Genomic DNA, 26,074 nt, shown 5'->3' with positions numbered 1-26,074 from the left:
GTTTTATTAATTGCAAGGCCCATTATTTCATTGAGAATTGGTAACGGTGATGTAATTATAACGTCATCTAAAGTGTGATAGAATATCGGAGCACACCCGGATGTAAATCGCGCGAAACGAGCAAAAGTATTTTCATGGTAATCGCATTAAAAATATTCATGTTCACGAGTAGTCATTCACTCTCAAACTCAATCCACATACAAGGAAGATCCATCCAAGTGCTGGTACCAAGCAGTGTTGGGATGACTCGAGTCATGACTTGACTCGAGTCAGACTCGAGTCAATTTTTTCGTATGACTTGACTTGACTCGAGTCACTTTGCAAAAATGACTTGACTTGACTTGACTCGGCGATTCAGAAATATGGATTGACTCGTGACTGGGAGCAAAATTTACGAGTCAATTTCAAGTCATCTAGTAAACGGTGCCGATTAAATCTCTGCATCTTGTTGATGCTCGGCTTGTTCGCTATACGCCTGTGTGACTTGTGAGAGCAACCAGTCATTCACTGATTGTACCTTTCACTGATCCTCCATTGTTACAACACACATAAATTGACCGAAAACGAAATGATCACAGGTTACGTTTATGTAGGTCGCTGTACGAGTGTACGTAGATGAATCTAATAGCAACGTATCTCTGTTTTTTAGACTGCCCAGGGCTTACATCGCGAAGTGCCCATCCTTAGCCAACCCTCTTGTATGATTTGAATCGAATGAATATAGTTTATGCGTTCATAATCTCACGGATGTGTAAGTGAGTAGTGTATCGTACCATTGTACCATATCAATCTGTTTCAACTTCTCGGCGCTTCGTATTCGATCCCCTATTTTGGCTCACGTATTTTAGTAGCAGCTCTAAGTGTGTGTGAGCGATACAAGTCCTTTTTGCACGTATATTTAACTTGATAATCGTTATTTGATTCAAGATATATGGCCAATCAATCTGTCTTTCACACATCTAGCAAAATGTAATGACTTTGAATAGTTATTCATACTTCGAAAATTCAATTTGACTTGAATTGTGACTTGACTCGTGACTTGACTTGACTCGACTTGACTCGAGTCACCTCCAAAAACGAGTGACTTGACTTGACTCGAGTCACCTTCGAAAACCGATTGACTTGACTTGACTCGAGTCAAAATGTGCAATGACTCGACATGACTCCTGACTCGAAGGTAGTGACTTGATCCCAACACTGGTACCAAGCCCGTGTAGTTAAATATTACTGCGATGGGAGCAAACTTGAGTATAAGTATAAGGCAGGTCACTGATCTGCCCTCACAAGTCCTTCATGAGAAAGTCGAATGACAAAGAAGAATATCATCAAACACACTAGGCTTAGCAGTTGAAAACGCTGAATCAGCCTCGTATAATCAAGTTCAACTGCTAACATGAATGAGTCTGTTGAAATACAGTCGCAACTCAAACCTATAAATACGTAAGACATAGTATAACTGAAAAATTGTGCTAGTGAAAAAGAATAGCGGAGGAGCTCAGAGATTGTGAAGGGTCTACTTGTCAACGACAGGGTTATGAATAATAGAAAGTTTAATTCCCAGTCCTCAGGTCAGTGTACCAGAGATGAGCGGAATAAATATTTTGAAATCTATATCCAACTCGATTCAATTCAATTTATTGCTAACAATTTCATCATTGCATACACCACAAGACTGCGATACAATGAAAGACCGGAAACAACTTGGAGTAGTCTTTGAAATCAGACACCCACCTGGCCTAGGCGATGTAAAAAGAAGGCATGCACGCTGAATGAAAAGTGAAGAAGACAATATAAAAGCACAGGCGACAAAGAGGTGGCATGTGTCGGAAGACGAGATCGATATGTCAGTTTGGATTTGATATTCAAATCTCAGTTTTCAGTTTATTTCAATATGTAAATAATATTATTATTTCAAAACACCACGATAACCTGATAAAATGAAAAGATAGTATATAGTTGTCGGATCAGACACCTACCTAGGGAATCCAACTCTAGTTTTAATAAGCAATTATTGCATATCCTTAGTCCTTACCCATTTGCAGTTCTGCGTCATCGCACCGTACTACGTATTATGTTCCTATGCAGGCTATGATACTACTATAAGAAATATAAAATATATGAGCTATAATCCTACAACAGCTATATACCGGCATTACGGTTTCTCCGATAAAAAATAATGGAACTGCTCGTAGTAAGTAGTGCGTGACGACGATAATATTCCGGAGATTGACATGCTATGAAGCTGCAGGATTATTGCTCATAGAATAAATTTCTAGCCGCTTTGATCTAGCATAAGACTCTAAATGTTGAAATCTGTAATTCTATATGTCAAGAAATTATTTCAAGGAATTTTATAAGCTAATATTCGTTCCGTTCCTTGGCTTCTGTAGCTATCAACAGGGCCCAGGGGCACTATCACTCTTTGCAACTGGTGTATACTGACAATGGTGTCATGTTTTTGTTAGCCGTTTATAGTCTACTGGATTATATTTATTTAATTCAACTGCTACACCTTACAATTATCGCTATCGATCTGGTTATCATCTCTTAACTGAGATTTGAAAACGGACGGCCAATAGATCATGGATGAAGATCAGAGGAAGCAATCTGTCCCGGTAGCCGAAAAGTCATCATTTCTGGACTACCATCCTACGAAAGTGTCGAAATTTGAGGACAGCATTCAGCAATTAACAAATCGTAGTAAAACGAAGCCAGTAATATCCAAAATTCATACATCTTCCATATTGGACCGAGTTAAAAAGTTTATACCGGATATGGAGAAGTCTAACGAGGAACTTGCAAAGCGTGTGTTGGAAATAGGTACCGATGAAATTGACATTGAAAATGTTGTGGATTGTGATAAGGTTATTGAAATTGACCTATCCCTAGTTCCTAACTGTGATAACGATTTCATTACTGATTTGTTGCATGAAAAAAAGAATAATGAAGAGATAGACTCGGAGTGTCCTGAGAAGAATGCTGATAATTCTGGTACTACTAAAGAGAAATGTTCCAATGATTTAATCAAAGAGATATGAAGAATTTGCTACAATGCTGTGGTCCTCGGAGGCCATTCTCAACAAGTCGAGAGAATAGAAGAAGATTGTTGATTGTGTCACCAACGTGGAACGGAATATGTTACAAATGGCAGCTCTGCTGTATTTTGTGAATATTGGGGATGATTTCTGTGATATTTGCCATGTCAGACTGAAGCTGTTGGTTTATGGATATCCTGTATGTGAACCTTGATCTTCTGGGATATTATGGCAATGTAGGTAGGGTATATTTTTATAGTTTTGACTCGAGTCAAGTCGAGTCATTTTCAATTCACCACCGAGTCAAGTCCGAGTGCGAGTCAGTGAGTAGAGAGTAGAGTTCGAGTCATAGTGTCCACTATTCAGTTTTGAGGTCAATCCACTTTTTTCAACTCTGCTCGAGTGATATAGAATGGCTCGCATTAGTCGCATTCATAATGTTGTAATTTACCCCATTCTTAACGGTTTCTGGCCCTATTTTCCAAGTATCAGGACTGATAGACGAAATATCAATCATGTGGTACCGGTAACTGTACTATTCTACGAAGTTGCAATAATGTCTGTCTTGGCCGTCCTAGTCTCGAGTCATATGACTTGGTTCGAGTCATGCACAATGACTCGAGTACAAGTCTATTGACTTGATTCGAGTCATTTTAAGCATTTGAAAAAATGACTCGAGTCAAGTCGAGTCAACAAAAAATCGTGTCTCGTGTCGAGTCATGACTCGAGTTGTTACAACCCTGGAATAAATATACCCGTTTCAGAATCGAGTTCTCGAATCATTGCGCCAAGCCCTACTAACTACTAACTAGTTTCAAATTACTTGTAATAAAAGTACTGTATCGCATCAGAATATTGTAGTTCCTTCAATCATATTGACCAAGCCAAATTCCTTGAAACTTTGTAACCGATGGTCATTTCTTGTCTAATTATTGACTACTTGAAGCGTTTCGAGCTATTGGCAAGGTAAAGTTGTGATGTTGTAGTCGACTTTTGTTTGCTAAGCTGACCGGCTTATTTGTTCAGTTGCCATCATTTTATCGTAAAGGGAGATATACTTTATCTTTGGCGCCTATCATGACATTGCACAGTTAGTTTTATAATCCAAATCACCTGGTTACAATCTGGGTTAAAGTGGATATTAACGTTGTGCATATTACCGGTGATTTCGCTGATTTTATATCACAGTTGCAAGGTTTCTTGTTATTTTCTTTATGGTTCTAATGCAATGCATTCCTGGTGCTTTATTTTAGGTATGAGTGATATTTTTCATTAGGAATCTATACTACTTTGCATGAATGCAGATTGCCTCCATCTAGTCGAGGATCAAAGTATTTGTTAGTAGGGCTGGACAGCATGATTGAGTACTCGAATAATTTAGTATTGATTCTAATGATACGAGTAGTGAGTGATAGTTTTTTTCGAGTACTGAAATTTATGCTCCTTGCCACTAAGAGTTGATGTGTTTTACACTGTTGAAAGCTGTAAACCTCGATTGGTTATATCACAGCATACGGAACATGTAGTACAAAGCTATACTCGTTACTGAAAATGACATATTTGTAAAGTCGTGATCAACCAATAGCATTGTCACAAAGTGCAATGAAATGGTATGGCTGAGAAAAATACCAAATCATCTTTAATGTTATGTAGAACTGGCGTCATATTCTTTGTGGTCGCATAAAAGGTACAAATTCCAACTTTTCACATCTTCTATGCTATTGCTATGCTTTTGCCCCGCCCTATTTGTTATTGAAGGCCGCTCAACCATCCTAATTCTACTCATCCTCCATAATTATGTAAGCATGGAACACCTACTCCAGTCCAATCTGAACGCAATACATCTGTTTTCCTCTTTCTATTTTGATGAATGGGATCATGCATATCCATTCACGTCATCTCTTTTTAGATTTTATTTTAGATGTTTTGACTAATTATTGCATGGGATTGTACTACATGCTAAACTGTAATGTCAGTCGGGACAAGGAAATTTGCAAGAGGACTTTCAAGGCCCGGCACTGCGTCCAAACGGAGAGAAAGCGCAACTCAAGCTGTACGGGATAGCTGCTACTCGTCTGTTGGCTTGGAATTTGTGAGTTGATCAATGTTTTACGTTATACCTCAAATAAGAATGGTTTGCTTTGTCACCTATTGGCACTAAGCAGGATTTCCATATCATCCTGATAAGATTTATCGTGATTTTGATGGGTGATGTCTTAGTAAACTACTTTGTCCTTATTAGATTTTCGACTTGTGTCCATATTTTGTGTTTTCAGTGGTCACCACAGGTCAGTCAGGTCACAATAGTTACACGGACATATTTTTATGATCAATATCCCAAATTATGTGGTTAGTCTACTCAGAATTAGGCTGCCCTCCATTTTTGATACATGACAATGATAAGACTGAGTCTATGTGTGATTTTTTTCACTTATTCTCTTTACATATCAATGTTTATGGGCTTGGCTAGGTTTTGCTGTAAGCATCAAGTTACTTGATTTGTAAAGCTATATCATAATATTAGTTGGTTGGATAGCTAGCGTCTTGTCAGAAAGTGGGAAAAACTTGACTTACTACTTCTGTCTTACTGTACAATATCCATCAATTCTATGAGTGAGGGGCATTTTGATTTTTCATGGTAAATTTGTCAACTTTTGTTGTGTGTCTTATGGCTTTCCTAAACTATGTTGATTCTTGGCTATACAGTTGTTAATATATGTTGGTGTTGGTCAGGGTCACTGTTAGATATATTAGTCTTTGTTAAGTTTTGATACGTTCCGAGAATTTTGTCATTCTACCTCATTATTGCAGAGTTGCAATTGATCTGCTTTTACCTCAATTTACTACAATTTTAATGGGAGTACATACCACACCACACAGGAGCCATCTCAGTTTGATATTCTGTTGAAATTAGTCAGGTGCCAGTATGATGGTACCATTTAAATTACAATTCTGGATGTTTTTATGAATTGGCAGCTCAGTATCATTAGCCTAGCATTAAACATTTCCTAGTTTTGAATGTGATGTAGATTGTGCAGTATTAGCGTGGATGGATTGGAATAAAAGGGTTTTTCGTATATCGTGTGGAATCGAAAGCCTATGTCCTTTTTTCAAATTTTGAAAAATTCAAGATTTTGGCCATGGTTATGTTAGTCGCAGAGTTTCAAAGTTAACCATCTCCAAGATATGTCCCAAAGAAAATGAAAACTTTACAAAAACCTATTTCTCTTAAGTTGTGTCAAATGGACATCAGCTACTATGATTCCACAGCCAAGATATCGCGATCTCTGGATGACCGACCAGATAGTGACTAGACTAGTATCTACTTGAAAACGATATCTGAAACGAATTTTTGACATTCTACGGAGATGAGGCATCTTATTTTGTAGCCCCGTTGAATTTAAATGTGTCGCATCCGAAATGTACACTGCAAATAATTCTATTTTTTCACTATCGGCAGGTATCGTATGTGGCATACATTCATTTGCGTTATTTCTTATGGCACTTGAGCTCTCTTAGTCGCTTGACTTACCGACTGAGGGATGTAATTTCTGCCGGTATTTTTTATCGTGGTTGATCAAACAAATCTTGCTTCACGGACCCATTCACAAATAGTTTGCGACGTTTTACGGAGTAAACATTGTAACTGATATAGAAGACGTCAAGACAAGGTTTTCATACGCACAATTTCAAGCCAAGCCTTGCTGGCGGCCATCAGAAAAAAAAAACGATTGATCTGAGCAGAATTGATGTCCTGTCATGTCAATTTAGTCTGCGTTGACTGATCTGAATTATGGTCGGCGGGTGGTTAATGACAAAACATCAATGTTAGGGACTTTATGGTATTCGTCGGATGATTAACCAATAATTATGACTGTAAAAAGCGTGCTAACTTTTAGCCTACTAATCGTCTGTGATTTTACGTCATCCTTGAGATTAAGTGGGTGGATAAATTACCGTCAGCTGTCCAGCCTATTCATCAAACAGCCTTAAATTTCAAGATAAAACTAACTGTTGCCTTATCGGTACGCTGCAAGTTGGTGCTTGATTGCATTTTTTTGTATTATTTTATCATCATCTACTGCTGATGAGGGTGATTATGTTGTATCTGTAACTTACAGACTTTGGGAATATAAAACGTTATGTTACGAATTTTGGGCGGTCTCATTTTCAATCTTTCAGCATTGGGCAACCTTAGTCGTCGCGGTACTTGAGCTCATGCGACGCATATTGCACACGAGTAATGCATTGTCGTGAAAACCTGTAAATTGACTCTTCCGGCCGTCGTACAAACGTAGCCAGTTTACGCGACCTCACTTGTCATTATAGTTATGGAAGTTTGTGACGCGTTCTTTTATTCCATTATCAGAAAAGTACGTGCTTCGAATTACGTGTTCGGCTATTAGTTTATTAATCGTCTCGGCATCGACGAATGTGCTCGTACACCAGACTCGTAAAACTAGATATTTCTAGTTGTTTAATTGAACTGATTAGAGCGAAACGCCGGTAATCTAATTCTAATCTACTTTGTGAAATGTTATCCTGCTGAACTTTTAATCGTAGGCTAATGTAATTTCTTGTTGTCCTGGAAATGCTACATCGCAGGCCCCCGCGCCACTGTTACGTTGTGCGTTGTTAATAATATTAATAAAGTAATAAATGGTGAAAGAACAATATTTATCCTATCATGTAATAGGCGAAAAAATGGATATCAACATGTATATTGTATATATACCGAAAATATATACAAAACCTTGCTCGAAGTGTTGATTGGAGTGTAACACACTCTATGCAGAAAGATTGACGAGATTTGATAAGTTGGTCGTCATCAATAACCAATTTTGTTGGCTAATGTAATGTAAATCCGTTTTTTTTATCATTTTTCGTAAAACGTAGATATAATCTGTAGAGAGTTTTTGGGGTACAGAACTTCGAAACACATTTTGATAATATCGTCGCAGTGATCAAAGTGACTTATGTCCCGTTTTCAAATTTTGAAGGTCCATTTCTAAAATTTGAAAAATCCCAAGTTTTTGAAAATTTTTCAATTTTTTCGGCCCTACCTTGGCCATGCTTATGTCTGTTTCATTGATTCAAAGTTAATCAGAGCAAACATATGACTGAAAAAAGATGAAAACTTTACGTAAAGTCAATTTTCTCAAAATGTGTAAAATGGACATAAGTCACTTTGATTCCGCTGCGACGCTATGTTCATGTTCATATCATAAATATCTCAAAACCCGAAGCTTTTCGAGCTGACAATCTTCGAGTTTTAATATAATATATATTCATGACATGGATATATTATTACAATGTAGATATAATCGTTGTCTCGGCACTTTTTTTTCAAATCTGTTGATCTATTTACCAGCTCATTATTTAATAAATACGTCTAGAATTAGGACGATTGTTGCCAAAGTGGGGTTTTAAATTGTAGTCTTCATAACGCGGGTAAGCATCAATTAGGAAGCACGCGCGTTGCTTCGCCGCTGACGCCCATAAAGAAATATTTTTCTGTCAACCCTTTACTGAATACATAGCATTCATCTTCAACTTTTCGCGTTTTCGATTACTGCGATACCTGTATTGCGGTTCTATCAACATTGTAATGTGGTTGCTTGAGTCTTTCACGGGCCCCGCTGAATATGGTTTGCTACTCACACGGATACTACAATGAATTTCATGACGCATGTTAATTTCGTGATATTGCTCGTTTATTAATTACCCGTTACTGAGCTAGCCGTGATGCGAATATAACTATTCACTCGGGAATTGAAATTAAGTTACAGCGAAATCATAACTATTCGAGAATCGTCACAACATTTTTCCGCATCCCTAAAAAAAACGTAATACGTAATGCGCGCTACGTTAAGCCCCTGTCGGAGCTTCTAAAAGTTTATGAGGATTATGTGGATATTGGGATTTGTAATTTTGGTACAAACTTTAATCTCAATTGGCCACCTATATCGCGATTCTGGCTGCCCGTGTGGCCTAAGCCAGAGTTGAATAGCTAGAACACTTTCGTCTTGTTCAAATTAGATTATAATTATAATTATCGCTACACAGTTATTCGAAATTAGATTAGAATCAGAATTACTGAATTCCAAAAGATTCTTGGCTACACGAAATGTAAACACAGTTACCCTTTCTACTGGGCGCTTCTCTTGTAGCAAGCTATGTACATCGCGACGCACAGGTAACGTAGATATGATTATAGGAAAATATCCCGCCGTACTATTAGTCCAGGAAACTCTATGACTACCATCGAGAAAAATTCAAATTAGTCAGGATCGGCCGCAGAGTTACGAAGTCATCTCCCGGAACACGGCGCGTAGACAGTGGAGGTGTAGAGATTTGAGAAAATGTGATCTTCTTTCGAATTCATTATCTCTGTACACAATTGAAATGTTTGATTAGCGTTAGGTGCTTGTTTCCAGAATTAGACCGTAGTCAGACGCTGAAATCTGCAGTTATTGCAAGTATTAGCCTACGATAGAAATGTAAGGGCCGTTTAAGGATCGTCCGCCCAGAGTTGAACGGGACCCGAATATTTTCGGCTGACACTCGTCAGGGGTAATCGTCAGCAACTAGTTGAGAATTGAAAAGAACTAGAGAAGATTGTTAGACAATATTCGCATACATGCGCGTGGTCGAGTTGTCAACTCGATAACTCTATAATTAGGACTAATTAGAGGGAAATGCCGGTAATCTAATTCCAATTTATTTTGTGAAATGTTTCCATGCCCTCATTTTAGATATAATTTAATCTCTAATTTACGCGAAAATGCTCCAGGAGAACTGTATAGTGCGAAGCGAGCCAAGCTTGCTGTACAGACATTTGCCATCCTGATGCTTATGAGAACGAAACATGGTTTGACATGATCTGAACTGGATCGAATGTACACAAGTCTTCGCGAATTTCGTAATTCTAATTATAATATATTGTAAAGCATAACTGTGTAGCTATAATTCTAGTCCAAATTTAATTTGGAAAAAGCTGTGTAATTCTAATTCTAATTCTGATCAAATTTGGAGAAACTGTAAATTTTCTCAGCGCGTGACACCGGCAATTTATGCATATTCTATTGTTCTATTCGGTAAAAGATATGTCTGCTGTTCGCGATCGAACGTGCCAATATTTGAGCTTTTTAATATGGCCGACCTGCTGACCTCGAAACTAGAATTGTCAGCAGCGATGCACTTACACTACCGACATTTTTTGCACGCTAAACCCTTTACAATGCTTCCCCAAATGATGCAAGCTCGTTTATTTCGTACTGCTATATCAGTTACAGTACAAGCCTTCCCGCCCGTCTATTTCTTTATCAGCGCGATAGTTTGTGACTGCTAATCACGAGTGAAGGTTGTTCTATCCTGCGGTAATATTTATTAAGTTCAGCCCTGCGCCCGAGGGGGCTCAGCTTATAGCTTACGCTTATACTAAAGTAAGCTAAACTCGAAACAAGCCTTGCGTAGTTGTCAGGCAGCAGTGTTAGCGTGCGTCTAAGCGCGTACCCATGGATTCACAGCAGCTAGCAGTTGGTAATTATCAGGGTTGGACGGTTGGAATATTTTCAGCGTTTCCAAATGCAATTATGATTGTGAATAGTTTATTCATATTGAAATGAACCGGGGACGTCGTATTTGGTGATACAATTGTTGATGTACAATGTTCTTTCCAATTCTCCACTAGTTGCTGACGATTTTCCCCAGACGAGTGTCAGCCGAATATATTCGGGTTTATTTCAATATGAATGTGTGACTCAATTGTATATTGAAGTTCCGTACCACCATGAAAACTCTTTAGATTATTGTAATTAGAATTGTAGCTACGCAGTTTTTTCCAAATTTGATTAGAATTATAAATATTGAGTTCGCTAGCACTCTGAATTAGATTCAGAACTAAAAAGGAAATTCAACAATCATGTTTATATCAAATCATGGCTCCTTCACTTAAGCATGTGACTGACGAACGTCTGTGCACCAAGCCTCGTTTCGCACTCTACAGTTCTCCTGTAGCGTTTTCAGGAAATCGAAATATTAGATTATAATTAAACAGATAGCGTTAAAACATTTCACTGATTAAAATATCTGCATTGGGCTGTATTTAGTGTAATTTGCATACTAGAATTAGCTAGTTGTGAACGTGAATACCGTTAAAAAATGATGCGCAGTTTTGCGCGATCGTCGACGCTTGCCAATGCCAAGGCGAATGAAGTTTGCTTCAACAGAACTCGTTTGATCGCTTCAATTCAAATTCAGAGCCGTTGAATTATAAACTATCCGCTGTCGTTGTGCGATTGCCAAGGCACATCATTTCACGGCGTTTACCAGGCCGGTATAGAGACGGTACGTCATACGTTAGGCTCGTCCGTCGGAATTACTGCTATGCTAACATTAGCTTGTCAGCTGATCGGAGTCGAAGTGAAAGTAATCAATCTCGCCAGTTCGGTGTTGACAGGCGGTGTTGAATATGTCGTTTAGATTCAATGGCCGCAGTCGTAAGTGATTATTAATTTATTATCGTTATTTCGTGGAGTTGTGTGCCTGACTCAAATATTTGATATGAATCAAAGTTTTAGTTATCAATTTGTTGCGTCTCCGGTTCTGTTCAGTGTTAATGTCATGTGCAACTGGTCGCCGTGTCAAGTTAGTACTTTAGATGAGATGAGAGTTGGCACCTAGAAAATGTTCAGTAGCGCTCTTCAAAAATGAATTTTTTTCTCAAATCGTACTGGCTACTTGATAAAATTGTTAGGTTACCTAATCTAAGCCTACACTCAAAATTTGGTTCATTTCCAGCCAGTTACCGCTTTGCTACAGGAGAAGAAAGTTTCTATTTATTATATAAAAATAAATAATAAAAACTTCGAAAATTTTCTGTTGACCCTATGAAAGTGTTAGGCTGTCTATAGAAACGATGCTCAGCAAATTTGGTTCAATTCCAACCGGTGGAAGCGGAGTTATTGCCGTCGAAAAATTGGGATTTGAATAAAATAGTATTTACGGTGAGCACAACTATAATAAATAAACAAAGAATCGGTCACCGTAAATATTATTTTATTCAAATCCAAATTTTTCGACGGCAATATATCAAGTAGCCAGCACGATTTGAGAAAAAAAGTCATTTTTGAAGAGCCCTAATGTTCAGTCTTTCCTAATTAGATTAGAATTAAAATTATAGCTACACATTTTTTTCTAAATTGACTATAATTATAATTATAGCAACACTGATTTTTCCGAATGAGACTAGAATTAGAATTAAAGCTAAACCTGTACATTTTTGGCAAATTAAACTACAATTAGAATTATTGCTCAACATTTTTTCCGAATTATATGAGAATCAGAATTATAGCTTCAGTTTTTTTTCCAAACTAGACTAGAATTATAATTATAGCTACCGGTACCCATTTTTTTCCAAATTAGACTACAATTAGAATTATTGCCACACATTTTTTTCAAATTAGATTGAATTTAGAATTATAGCTTTACAGTCTTTTCCGAATTGGATTGGTATTAGAATTATTGAATTCGCTAAATCTTGGAAATCGAATTAAGTAGGCCTAAAGCTCATCAAATGAAAGTTCATGCTCGTAAGCACGAGAATGGCGAATTTCTGTACAGTGTACAGCAGGGGTCACCAACACGCGGCCCGCGGGCCGCATGCGGCCCACGAGGTCATATTTTGCGGCCCGCGACTTGATTTGAGATTTCGGAAGAAAGCTAAGAAAACATTTTGCAAATGCTGAAATTGACCTGCAATGGCCGAAATACTGCCAAGACCGAGACGCTTAGAAAACGGCTTAGGGCAGTGGTTCTGAAACTGTGGGGCGTGTCGCCTTGTGGGGGCGTGAGAGCATTGGGGGCGCGGGGCTGCAGTCATCTGAAAAATTTTTCGCGCTCCGCGCGATTTACCTGGAGTTCATAGTTATAGTTATTGCGCTGTGTATAGTCCCGAATTCATATTATAGAATTCTGTCATCAACATTCATAACCATCCATGCCATTAAACTATCCGTTCGGATTGCTAGCTCTATGGATGCATTTTGTGATGTGACAATAAGGGGGGACGACAATTTTCAGTATCATAAAGCGGGACATGTCTAAAAAGGTTTCAGAACCACTGACTTCTAACGGGCTTCTTCACAAGATCAAGCTTTACGTGGATATGGTCATTCATCTAGTAGCGTATATCGCTATCCCCAAAAATCGTTTCAAGGTATCGTGCACAGCTCAGAGTTCAAAACAAAATGAAATTGATGACGGTGATATTCTGTTGTATTTTTATTCCTTTAATAAAATATTACTTCTTTTGTGATAACTATGCCCAATGCCCATCGACTATGTTAGGTAGCATAGCGTTGTACTGACATAGAGTTTTAAAACGTGGTTGCCTACTTTATATCGATATTGAATTCATGCGGCACGCGGCCGCTACGAAATTTGAAAAGTGGCCCGCGACCCGTTTTGAGTTGGCGACCCCTGGTGTACAGACTGCACAGTACAGGTAACTTATCTCATCGCTCATTATACAGTTTTGTAGTATTTTCAGGTAAACCACAAATTAGATTAGCAGTGTATTACCTTAATTTCGCTCTAATTAGCCTGATTAGAACTGTAATTATCTAGATGTCCAAGTCTGACACTAATCCTACTTGCGAAATACACGTGTTTTACATATTCCAAATTTCTGCATTATCATAGCCCATTGTAGTGCTCTGAATCAAGAGCGGTATCGCAATAGTTTTGGTATCAAAGTCGAGTTGAACTGCGTACTTGAAAATTACTGCGTTCCATCCAAGCGTAGCAAGCTGCGTGTTTGCGTTGCGGAAATTTAGAGCTAAATTTACACTTTGAGCGTGGGACAGTAACAGAACGAATTATGTTATTATGTGTTTTGAAATAGTTATTCGCGGTTCGCGTTAATTTCAGACATTCGCCATAGGTCGAGAATTAGCGCCGTATCAATTTCGCCTAACTTTCAGAAAATCGAGCAGTTGTTTTCATTATTCATTCATTATTACTTCGAGAGGTAAATTGGAACGATGGTTTCGGTAAAACGTCGAGGAATTATCAATTTCATTCCATTCGCCAGCAAGGTTAATACAATTAGGATACGTCCATTTAACGTGACTCCCATCAATAAATAATACTGGTGTTCCATTTCGAAAACGAATTGTGGATGTCCTTGATGGCGCGATCCTATGGCTTCGATTGCTACCGTGACAACAAATTAACGTCTGTTTCAACTAGATAATTATAATTATACTAATTTATAGTAATGTAAAATTTGTAAAAAGTTTCAATGCTTATATGCAAAAATTCTCTAATTCTAATTCTAATCTAACTTGAAAAAAAAAACTGTATAGCTCCAATTCTAATCTACCGACTACCGGTAATTTGGATATGCCGAAAACTTCCTTGTTTTTCAACTCTGGTCGGAATCCGCGCGGCTGTTCAGTGTTCAGCCTCAATAATGTGGACCCGCGACGCGGTATTCGCTTATACGGCGTCTGAAAAAGTATACGAAAATAATCTTCACATGTTCAAGTAATTCATTAGACCATAAAATGCCTGCGAGCGAGTGTTCGGGGCGTTTGGACGCTAGTTTGTTTGAAGCGTAGTAGAGATTTAATACCAGTCCGTGATGGGTTTGCGTTACTGTATGTTCTTCCCATTCAGCATAGTTTTTATTTTGGTTTGAAGTGTTTAATCACTGTTATTTCCCGTTATTTATGAGAGCTCCACCCCGTTGCCCCGGTCAAGTCACGATAAGGTGCAGAGATGCCTGTTTCATGTTTTTTTTTGACAGATATAGGCTGCCGCTAGCTGATATTTGCTACGTTGCCATCCCGTACGATTCGTACGCTCGTAGGTAGGCTAACTCGAAGTCTTAGATTCGTGGGAGGTAGGGCACGACCAGCAATGGTAGCGTCCGATGGGTTGCTATTTTTGCAATTCCGACGAAGCTTCGACATATTTCGTATGCTAACGATAGCTCTCAAACAGTTTCGGATTCACTATCGCGATTACGTTATTAATTATGGTGTTTCGTATTCGAAAATAGAACGCCTTGATTATGGTGGGGGACGTACAATGAGCGTTGGACTGCTAGAAGAATTTCAGCTTTAGATTATTAGAATTAGAATTATAGCTGCATTAGGAAGTTCAGGAATTGGATCAGAATTAAAGTGAGAGCCTGGAATCATTTCACAAATTCTATTTGAATTATACTACCATCATTTCGCTCTCATTAGTGTAATTACCCGGTAGGCAATACCAATAGGATTATTGCCCAAGTCTGCGTAGAATACTGCATGATGAGATTTTACATTGTTTTCATGATGGCTTGGTTCGCTGGCGGTCATGGACAGGCTCTGACCGAAATGGAATCATGATGGATTTCTAACATTCACGGAAGCTATACCAGATATGAAAGTTCAGTCGCTTTCGGCCCATTAATTACGCGTAACGCAAGACGTAGCACTTCTAGAGAGAAGTCTCATTACCACAGATAACGTGAAAATCGCGGTTACTTAAACTGATAGCGAACTCTCTGGAAATTGGCGGGATCGATAAAATCGGGTCACGTGTCAATACCAGTTGTCACCGAGACCGCGCGTAGTTCATTTTACGCGGGTTCTGGTAATATATTCCTGCACTTTTGCCGCGTGCTTCACTCGAAAAATGCTTACGGACGGACTTGGGACACTAGATACTTATCTGGTCGTCTAATTAGACTAATTAGAGCGAAACGGCGATAATCTAAATTGAATCCAATTTGCGAAATCTTTCCATGCCCAATCGAAGTAGCTTATGTTCATTTTTAAAATTTTTAGACCCATTCTTCAATCAATAGAAAATCAGGTTTTGTTAACTTTTCATATTTTTTCGGCCATGTATTATCCATGTTCATGTTTGTCTCCTTGTTTCAAAGTTTATCAGGACCAAGATATGACCAAATGAAAATAAAAACTTTACGTAACGTTGATTTTCTGAAAATGGACATAAGCTACTTTTATTCCACAGTGGCGTAATGTTAATTCTAATCTAATTTCAGAACTGTTAGTGTGAAACGACACTGTTCGTTGGATTTCGTTCCAAGTCTGAATTCCGTTACATTTCCAGTTTTTTTCGAATTCAGTAATTACAATTTTAATCTAATTTTGAAAAAAAACAGTGTTCTGATTCTAATTCTGATATAGTTTGGAAAAACTGAAATTTTCTAGCTGTCCAACCCTGGTTCTGAATGTGTGAAATGGCTCAATGACTGTTATCGCGCGTACGACGATCGAAAGCAGTACTATGCGTGCCTTCACAACCGACTGCTTATCTTCCCGTTTCACCTAACTAACCAACTGGGTGGTATCAGAGTTTAGCGATATTGACGGCTGACTGGATTTTATTATCAACGATTGCAGCTTTTTTACGATCTGTTTCGTGTAGAAAACACAGCTAGCTGAGCGTTTTGCTTAACCGAATATTCTGCGGACCTTGAACGTTTGAAGGTCGTAGATACGGCGTGCGGTTTACCTCTGTGGTGCGATCATGGATATAGTTGTAGTTCGACCCGACGAAGTAGCTGCGTTTGAAGTTCCAGCCTTTGACGAGCCGGTGAGTTGAATCTTTTGCCTTCAATGAGAGGGTTTTGCCTACGATAAGGGTTGGGTATCAATCATGATGGCGTGACAAACAGTCTGAATGATATGTACGAATGTACCACTTATGCGACCATTAAGAATATATTGCCGGTTGTACTTTTACATCACATTTAAGATAATTTGGTATGTTTCGACCATATCTACGGTATTTCATTGCACTTTTTGACAAATGCCGATTCTATCTGTAATAGTTCTTCGCTCATTTACAATTCATCAATTCGTAATATTAGTTATTTGTTAGCTGCGTTTTAGTTAGTTAGTTGCGGATTTTTAAAGGTCGTTAGTGCTAGTTCTGGTAGTTAGTTTTGAAAAGTGAGTAGTTCCAGCTCTGCACTAGTCGTTTGTACAATGTACGTAAGTACAAGCTCGTAGAATTGTAGCCAATTTGCTACGTACTTAGATTCGTGATTGATATGAAGCTTGCTATCTTTGTCTTGCTTGTTTCTCTATGAACTGGTCAGTGAGCTCTCAGTGACGTCTGTGACACCACTGTGACTTCATTTTCGAGAAATTTGACACTGTGCGTATGTGTCGCCCGTCCAGAACTTTCTTATGGATTTCCTCTTTGGTGAACGCGTAGTATTTTACCGCGGAACTTGTGCGTTTTGTCGGAGTGCCAACTTCTGCATTGTTAAAGCCCCGTGCTGACGTGAGCTATTATTTCACTTTAACGTTAGGCTAGCGTTAAATGGCGTTTCGATGTGTCGTCTTTCTCGCGAAATCAATAATCAAGAATGAGTCAACTATCGATTGATGTCCGCGCGCTCTAAATGGGTTTTAAAACGGATGACTCAATGCGTTAGGAGGGTGCAATGTTATTTTCGAGGAAGTGCATTCTAAGAGTGCAACTGCACACTTGTACAAGTACGGTGTACACATTGTGGTTTAAATCCGACGATTGCGAATAGCGCTGAAGAAAATCAAGCATTAGGCTTATAGTATCCCTCATTTTACGTCACAACGGTATGAACGATGTGAAAAGTTCAAATATGTACCTTTTACGCGACCGCAAAGATTATAATAGCACTTTGACATCACATGATGATTTGATATTTCCTGGCCACATCCATTTCATTGCACTCTATAGCAACGTTGTGGGTTGACTTCGCAAAATCTTGGAAATTGAAGGAAATTCCGAATCAAAGATAATTAATTATACTTCACTTCATATCAAGTCAGAGTTCATCATCATAAGCACGAGAATGGCAAGTACCTGCACGTTTGCATGGCAAGTACTTGGCTCGTTTCGTACTACACTGTTCCCCTGTAGCATTTTCGGGAAAACCACAAATTAGATTGGAAGTAAAATGAGATCAGAGAAACATTTCACAAATTACATTAGAATTAGATCATCGGCTTTTCGCTCTAATTAGTCTAAATTACACAACTAGTATTACCTAGCAGTGTGACATTTACACATATCCTGTGTTATTTCCAAATTGAGCTAAATTCTTTTCGCCCCCGCGCCGCTGTGAATTAACGAAGTTTCGGTAAAGTGGGCGGAGCAAATTGCTAATTGCTTTATTGATGAGTTGAATAATCTAATCATTTATCGTATTGAAATAAACCCGAATATTTACGGCGGACGCACGTCAGGGGTAATCGTCAGCAACTAGTAGAGAGTTGGAAAGGACAATGTATATCAACAATCGTATCACAAAATATGACGTCAGGACCGCATAAAACAGCATGCCCCTAAATCTATTAGTACACGCACATCACGCTCGGTGAAAGGCTCGCCTTTCGACTAATCCCCTGAAGGTTGATTCAGAATAAGCCGTTAATTCTGCCATTGACAAACGGTTTTTGGATAATCCTGTCGGCGCGTAAAATGAGCGAGACCACAGATTTCGGGTTGTCGGGAGAGGCCGTTCACACTTTCATTTGGGTGCCTTTGAGTCGACTTTTGTCAAAATATGCAAACCAAGTCGCCTCTACGTCGCAATTATTTCAAATTTCATGCCGGCCACGTTATATTTTGTGATACGATTGTTGATATAAAATGTTCTTTCCAATTCTCTAAAAGTTGCTGACGATTACCCCTGGCGAGTATCAGCCGAAAATATTCGGGTTTATTTCAATGTCAATATATTATTCAATTGTATATTGAAGTTCTGTACCGCTACGCGTCTCTTTATAGACGAAAGAACAGGTTACGCGATATCTTTTCATGTATCGGTAATGTCGGACACTTGCGGTTGTATTGCACCCCGACGAACTTGAACCTGACGTTTTCGTTTCGTATTACGGCATCGTAAGAAATAAATTATTCAAAACTACAACAGGCCGGAAACGTGCCGAGATAGCGCGCCGTAACTTTGCTGGAATCGATGCGCGTTGCGCTGGCATTGATGTCGCGTTGGTCATTATGAATCAGATACCGCTTTTTCGAAGTTGTCAGGAAAAGGGAAGGAGTCTTGATTAATTTGCGATGTACGTTGTGTGACGATCTATATTAGCGGCGACGCACTCAACGTAGGCATGACTAGGGGAATTTTCGTCATACACAGTGGTGGTCAGTAGGGCTGTTGGAAATTTTTTTTTTTCAAATCTTACTGAATACATGATAATTGTTGGTTGCCTAGAAAACGGTGCACGCCAATTTTTCGGGAAATTCCAACCTATAGACGCATTGCGATATAACAAAAAGGTTTTGGATTTATTTAATAAAAATTCCAAACCGGTAGAAGTGAATTTATTGATGTTCGAAATTTAGGATTTCAAATCATAGTATTTACGGTGGGTAGATCTATTATAAATAATGAAGAATTTTCCACTGTAAGTACTGTTTTTTTTTCAAATCCAAAATTTTGTACTGGTTGGAATTGAGCCAAATTTTTTGTGCATTGATTTTGGATTTTTGTGCATTTTGTAGAATATTAATCTTTTACTTCCCGAAATCATTACTTCTGCTTGTACATAGTAAATATGTATACCGTTACTTCTACTTCTACTTGCGTACCAACAACCTCTGGTCAGTGTTGTCAACTGGGTATGCACCATTTTCTTGAAATGCCCAGGCAGCCCTAATGTATTCATATTTTCGTCATACTATGCTTTTTTGAAATGTATAAGGAAAATAGACTTAGTAGTCACAAACCGAGAAGCACTAGCGTTGTTACCGGTAAATTTGCTTCTGCCTTTTACAGTAGTGACTTGTCAATGTGGTATGCTGAGCTTGTGGGGTTTTATCACGGGCGTACCGCTCTGTCGGTCACCTTGTTCGTCTGTCGACGACTCTGCCTCTGTCATTATTAGCAAGGAATCGCGGGACAACCGTCAAGGTGTTGCGGAAACGTTCGATAATCCTTTTCGGAGATATTCAGTCAAGTGTCTTATCAGTCGCGAGTCTAATTTGTACTCCAGTTACAAGTTGAAGAGAATGAAAGATATTATATCTTTTGTAAGAGTGCATGAAATGTGTGTTTGTTTATCTAGCCTATTTGACTTGATAAAACTTATGGAGGTGGTTCTCAACCGGGGGGTCCACGAAACCTCCAATTTGCAAAATGGTTGATTTTGATATAATCTTTTAGTTTCAAATTCGAGAAATTCTGAGGCAGTATCGCTTCATAACTGCTAAAACTTTTGGACTCCCAAAAATACAATTGTCGTATGCAATGAAATTTTGGTGCCATATTTGTCGCGATCAGAAGCATTATGATATTCGCCGCCATCTATCCTTGTGGAAATGCCGCTCGTTCATATCAAATCGACACGCGGATTTTCAAGATACAACTGTGTATTTCGCGAAACGCAGCTACAGAATTCGCTTTGAAATAATAACGGTCTTCTCAATTTCTATGTAAATAGTATGGTGTTATATTCAAGAAAAGTCATTTTGTTGCGGTTCATCACCGGCCTAGAGTTACTATTCGCACAAGACATGATGGTTCCACGATTATTGAGAAGAATTGATACGAAAACGGGGGCGGTCTGTGGGCTCCGTGACTGTCCAAAGGGTAGGCGCAAAGACAAAAAAGGTTTAGAACCACCGACGTGGACTGTATGAATTCAGTTCGCTAGAAGGAACTCGCGTATCAAAATCATTGGTATGCGACAATAGCGATATGCAGCTAATAATGCTCTAGGGATTGCTAGCCCCTATTACATGTCTATGTGTGTATTTATAGCTTTAAAGACTTCTTCTGTTGGTTTTTTCTAAGTCATAATCAAGGCGATATCACTATGTTTGTGATGGAAATGTGATTAATATGAGACTAATTTTTGTCATATCTATAAGACTAGTGCAGCGAATATTACTATCCTACTAACAAAATCAGAAACACAGTTCTGATATCTTGCTGATGAATTAATTGTAATATGCAGACTTTAAGAGAAAGATTGTCACTTACTAAGATGTGGTGATTGTATATGATTTTTCGATTGTAATTGAAATTAGGGGGGTGCTGTTATGCAACTGCGGTCCGTGGGCCAAATTTGTATTCAGCTTGGTCTGATGTGCTTGATCTGAGCTCAAGTGGGATAAGAGAAAGGCCGAAATAGGCCGATGCTACCAGGATTTTGGGGCCGAGGCCTCCTTCTGAAAATTTTGAAAAATCAATGACTCGTAAATTTTTTCAACTTTGAGATTTCCTGGTTTATAGACCTGTAGAGATACTTGTCTGCTGACATTTGCGATTATAGTTAAATTTTTCTTTCAGACTCCATCTTACATTATTTTTTTTCCGTTCAGAGCAAGTCATCGCTCTGCGATCCAGTCGATTACGAAGTCCAACTGCTTCGTAAGCAAGGTGAAATTGCTAACGATCCTCTCCGAAATTTACTGGAATTTCCGAACGATGATTTTGAGGTAAATAGTCTGCAATTGCCAAATATAAATTTAAAAAAGTAGCCTTGATATCCCTATCGTACCAAACATCAAATAAAATACTTGTGTCATAATTTTGGGTTCGTTCACCCACTTGTGGCCGTGCAAATTCATGGAACGTGCCGGAAATTACTAATTTTGCCATGTTTTGGCATCATATATCAAGGCCCATTTTTCAAATAATTTAATTTTTGGTTTTTCACCCCACCCTGATCTGGGGAAATGTTCGACATGACAAGTTTTCCTACTTTTCAGGCCGTGCAGAAAGCCCAAGACCGCCGAACCGTCAATGATTCAGTGCCGGATGGTGCAGATGCGGAAGTGTCCAGTCTCATGGTGAAAGAGGTATTAAAATTTTGGTAACAATTCTAGAAATACGATAAACCAATGCCTAGCACCCAATATATTCAGCCGATATTCAAAAAAATATGGCATTCAACTTGAGGCGGATTTCCAAGACTTCAGTGTCAAGTCGAGTCATTTTCAATTCGCCACCGAGTCAAGTTCGAGTTCAAGTCAGCTAGTAGAGGTTCGAGTCCGAGTCAAAGTGTTTTGACTCGAGTCCGAGTTCAAGTCGTTATGTTCACTGTTCAGTTGTCAGTTCAATCCGCTTCAAGCCACTTTTTACAACTCTGCTCGAGTGATATAATGGCTCGCATTCATGATATCGCAATTTTCCGCAGTTATAACACATTCTGGCCCTATTTTCCAAGTATCAGGACTGATAGACGAAATACCAATCATGTGGTAACTTTACCATTCCTCCAAGTTACAATGAAATGCCCGTCTTGGCCATCCTAGTCTTGAGTTATAGGACTTGGTTCGAGTCATGCACAATGACTCGAGAACAAGTCAAGTCAATACAAAAATTGACTGGAGTTGAGTCATTTTACTCATTTGAAAAAATGACTCGAGTCAAGTCGAGCCATAAAAAATCGCGACTCGAGTCGGACTTGAGTCATTACAACCCTGATTTCTTCTAAACACGAAATCTGCTGATATTTTTATGCCCCTAATGGTCGATAGCCTACCGATATTTCCTTCAATGTGTAATATTGACTCGATATTATTGGCAAACCAACTTTGCAAAGGATTCGATGTTACTTTATCATTTCAGTGCATTAAAACCTATCAAAACAACTGGCATCTGATTGCGAACAAGTATGAAGACTACGCAGGAAATTATTTGAAGCTTCCTAAAGGCGCCGACGAGGCTCCCAAGTTGAAAGATTTGGTAATCTTCTCATTTTCTGTAGACTCCAGACGGTATATGCATGATTGTATGTAATCAATGGGCGTAAATACATATATGTATATGGTGTGTGTATGCTCTTTGCCGTTCTTTTTCGAATTTTGATGCAACTAACTTTTTACTGGAAACACTTGGCACTTCATGTAAACAGAACGGTTGATTATTTCACTGTGGTTTAAATTTGAGGTCCTTTCTGATTTGACGTAAATTCAGGCTTAGACCGCCGAAAATTATATTCTTACTGGGTCAATTTTTTTTGGCTTTTGAGTTTGTTGACGTCGCCGACAAGGAGTTTTGCTTGGAGCATCCCATTCCCGTTTCAAGGAACTTGTCCATAAATGCAACTTTTTAGTGCAACTTGTATGTCAAATAAATGCAACTTTTGTGAAAAATGTATGCAGCTTTTCACTGATATGACTGCAACAAAAACATGCCCTACTAATTAGTCTAATTACGTATAACTTGTCCAAGAGCTGCATGGTGCGAAAGAATCCTAATTCTTTTTTGATGCTATTATCTTTTTCTTTCAAGGTTTATGAGGTCGATCAGATTAACGAAGAAGCGGAACGGGAAGAAGATAACATTCAAAATGCTATTGCCAAGGAAGGTGTCGCGAAAAGAGGATGGCTGTATAAAGCCCCATCTTATACTGGCACTAGCATGTCGATTAGGGTACGTTTGATATTTGCTTAGATAACCTTGGGAGGAATGTAGGCTAATAAGTGACGGAAGGCCCTGTGGATAACTCAGGTATCTCTCAGGATCATGTCAAGGGGGTGTCCCCAAGTCACAAGGCTCCGAGTCGCAAGTCAATCTCACCTGTATAGTTTTGACTCAAGTGAAGTCAAGACATTTTCAATTCACCACCGAGTCAAGTCCGAGTCCAAGTCATCGAGCAGAGGGTCGAGTCCGAGTCATGGTATTATGACTCGAGTCCAAGTCATTATGTTTACTGCTCAGTTTCCAGTTAAAGTCTTGGTAAACACACTTTTTATAACTCTGTTCGGTGATATCGAACGGTTTGCATTTAAAATATTCTCATTTTCCTCACTTTTAGCAGTTTCTGGTCGCATTTTCTTGTACCAGTATCAATAGGCCAAATCCCAAAAGTGTGGTTACTTTACTATTGTTAGAAATTATAACGAAATGTCGGTCTTGGCCGTCCGAGTCTCAAGTCATATGACTTGGTTCGAGTCATGCGCGATGACTCGAGTCCAAGTCGAGTCAAGACACAGATTGACTCGAGTCGAGTCATTTTTGTATTTTTAAAATATGACTCGAGTCATCAGAAAATCGTGACTCGAGTCATTACAACCCTGCTGGGGTGTCTTCGCGTTGTTCTGTCACCGAAGTTTGATGTCTTGTCTCTGGGGTGTGGTCAAGTTTGTCCACTTGTCAGGTATCGTGTCTGGGGTGTGTTTGATCGCCGCACGGCAGCAAATGTAGGGTTTCTGGCAATTTGGTAGCTGACGTCGAAAGCGCAGTATTCAATAAAACTGGGCTCGATCGAAAGCTACCGTCGCACTGATTCCAGAAATACAAACTAAGATATGATCAGGGCACTGGAACCACCCCGAATTCACTCCAAATACAGGCATTCTCCAAACAATCGCACTAGGTTAGTATTACTGTCATTGTGTCGTGACAATCTGTTGGTTCTGAACAATGCAGATTTCATGTGTTAAGGGTGATTTTGGGTAAGGTTATGGTGCCTTGATCATATTTTAATTTGTATTTTCGTAATCAGTGTGACACTAGCTTTCGATTAAGAGCAGGTCTTTGCTCCGGACTTCAGCTATACGATTGCCAGAAAATCCACCGTTATTTTAGCTAACCTAACAATTTTATCAACAATTTAGAAAGTTATTTATAACAAGAACAACCTTTCTGCCCACATCTCGTTATGAATACACTAAATACATTATTGGAACAGATCGCTTCAATTGCAACCTACAAACGGGCAAACTAACTAACAAACAATTTTGATAATAATAATCTTTTTCAGTCCTTCAAGCGGAGGTACTTCGACTTGAAGCAAATGGCCGACAGCTCGTACATCTTAAACTATTACAAAGACGAGAAGACATCGAAAGATCCCAAAGGAGCCGTCTATCTCGACTCGTGCATCGGAGCGCATTCGGTGAGTCTGGTGAGTCGCATGCGGCATGGTTTTGGACTGCTGCAATTTACTTTATTCCACGTATGAAGTAAAAGCCTTGCATCGTAGAAGAAAAACAAAGGACGGTGTAGTGAGATAAGTAATGTAGATTTTTCGGTGTGGTTCGTTGCTTTTGAAATGCGTGTTTTCTGGATTTGTGGAATCGCTAGGTTTGAGATGGGTGTCAGATTATTCTGCACTCTCTGACAATTCCATTTTTTAATCAGTGACGTGCGGTGAGGTACTGGCCCCATTAGAATCAGATTGGCAAATATAAAAACCCAAAAGGATAGCTTACTCAATTGGGACTTGCTATATATTCAAACAGTAGCTTGCTACTGTACGTTTTCACAATTGAAGGTTGGTATGGCAAATTCCTGTCGGATTGCCAGGTCAATAATCGGTGGGCAAATATAATTGTGCCTCACCTTGCATCGTTTCAATGCGTTGTCATAGTATGTAACCAAGCCGAATTTAATGTTCCTTTGAGATTTTGAGGGGGTTGTGGGGGTATGTCATTATTTATATTTTGATTTTCGGAATCAGTGATGCAATAGCATTCGATTTGTACCCAATATTATGAATTTCAAGCTGTTTACGATGAATTGCGCTATTACAGGAGGGCTTGGCTCATCTGTCCCTCACCTCTCCTGTTTCCCCATATTTTTTAACATTGATTGTTTGAATTGTGTAGTTTAGGATGTAAAAATGTTCAAAATGTTTCACCCATGGATAGTGGTAGTAAATTACAGAATTTCATTGAAGGTTTTTATAATTTTCCTTTATTTATCCTGACGACAGGAGAAGCACTGCCCTGCGTGCCTCACTTGCCCCCTTGACCGCACGTCACTGAGTCGTATCAGGTGTGTCTGATGAATAAATGAACTCGGACAGCCATAAAATCTTTTTGATGAGCATGGGGTGATGTGGTAGCGGAATAATTTGGACGCGAGCCAAATTTTTTTGATTTGAATAATTGAACACAGTAGAAATCGATTTGGAGATGGTACAATGCATGAACCATTACCAAGTTGAATATTTTTAATTCAATGCGCGAGATCATCGCGAGTGTGCTGTTTTGCCTACAAAGACTTTTTGCAAATATTTTGTAGTGATTTTTTTGTATAAGAACCTCGA

The 26,074-nt window shown here is 38.9% G+C and overlaps 2 protein-coding genes across 8 annotated transcripts in view; both read left to right on the top strand.

Moving 5' to 3' along the window:
* The first annotated feature begins 2,243 nt into the window (after positions 1-2,243).
* LOC145455005 (uncharacterized) lies at positions 2,244-4,945 on the top strand. Its single transcript, XM_080332957.1, has 2 exons — positions 2,244-2,864; positions 2,940-4,945. The coding sequence occupies exons 1-2, from the start codon at positions 2,583-2,585 to the stop codon at positions 3,036-3,038; spliced, it is 381 nt and encodes a 126-aa protein (XP_080189083.1). The 5' UTR covers positions 2,244-2,582; the 3' UTR covers positions 3,039-4,945.
* LOC145454980 (dedicator of cytokinesis protein 9-like) overlaps positions 3,118-26,074 on the top strand; it is a 112,221-nt gene continuing 89,264 nt past the window's right edge. For 4 of the 7 annotated variants that reach the window (XM_080332918.1, XM_080332917.1, XM_080332920.1 and 1 more), the window contains exons 1-6: positions 19,851-20,099; positions 21,393-21,509; positions 21,783-21,872; positions 22,645-22,761; positions 23,311-23,451; positions 24,785-24,928. In XM_080332918.1, the coding sequence (XP_080189044.1) occupies positions 19,866-20,099; positions 21,393-21,509; positions 21,783-21,872; positions 22,645-22,761; positions 23,311-23,451; positions 24,785-24,928 (843 nt within the window). In that variant the 5' untranslated portion in view covers positions 19,851-19,865. Of the gene's footprint in view, positions 5,128-16,393; positions 16,650-19,850; positions 20,100-21,392; positions 21,510-21,782; positions 21,873-22,644; positions 22,762-23,310; positions 23,452-24,784; positions 24,929-26,074 lie in introns of those variants that run through there. The other 3 variants (XM_080332919.1, XM_080332921.1, XM_080332916.1) reach the window with 3 other exon arrangements.

The sequence above is a fragment of the Botryllus schlosseri genome, chromosome 14 (genome assembly GCF_051294905.1).
Source record: "Botryllus schlosseri isolate E-star chromosome 14, Bs_hap1, whole genome shotgun sequence".
Classification (NCBI taxonomy): Eukaryota; Metazoa; Chordata; class Ascidiacea; order Stolidobranchia; family Styelidae; genus Botryllus; species Botryllus schlosseri.
Note: the sequence above shows the minus strand (reverse complement) of the source record. Positions and strands in the feature narration are given on the sequence as shown.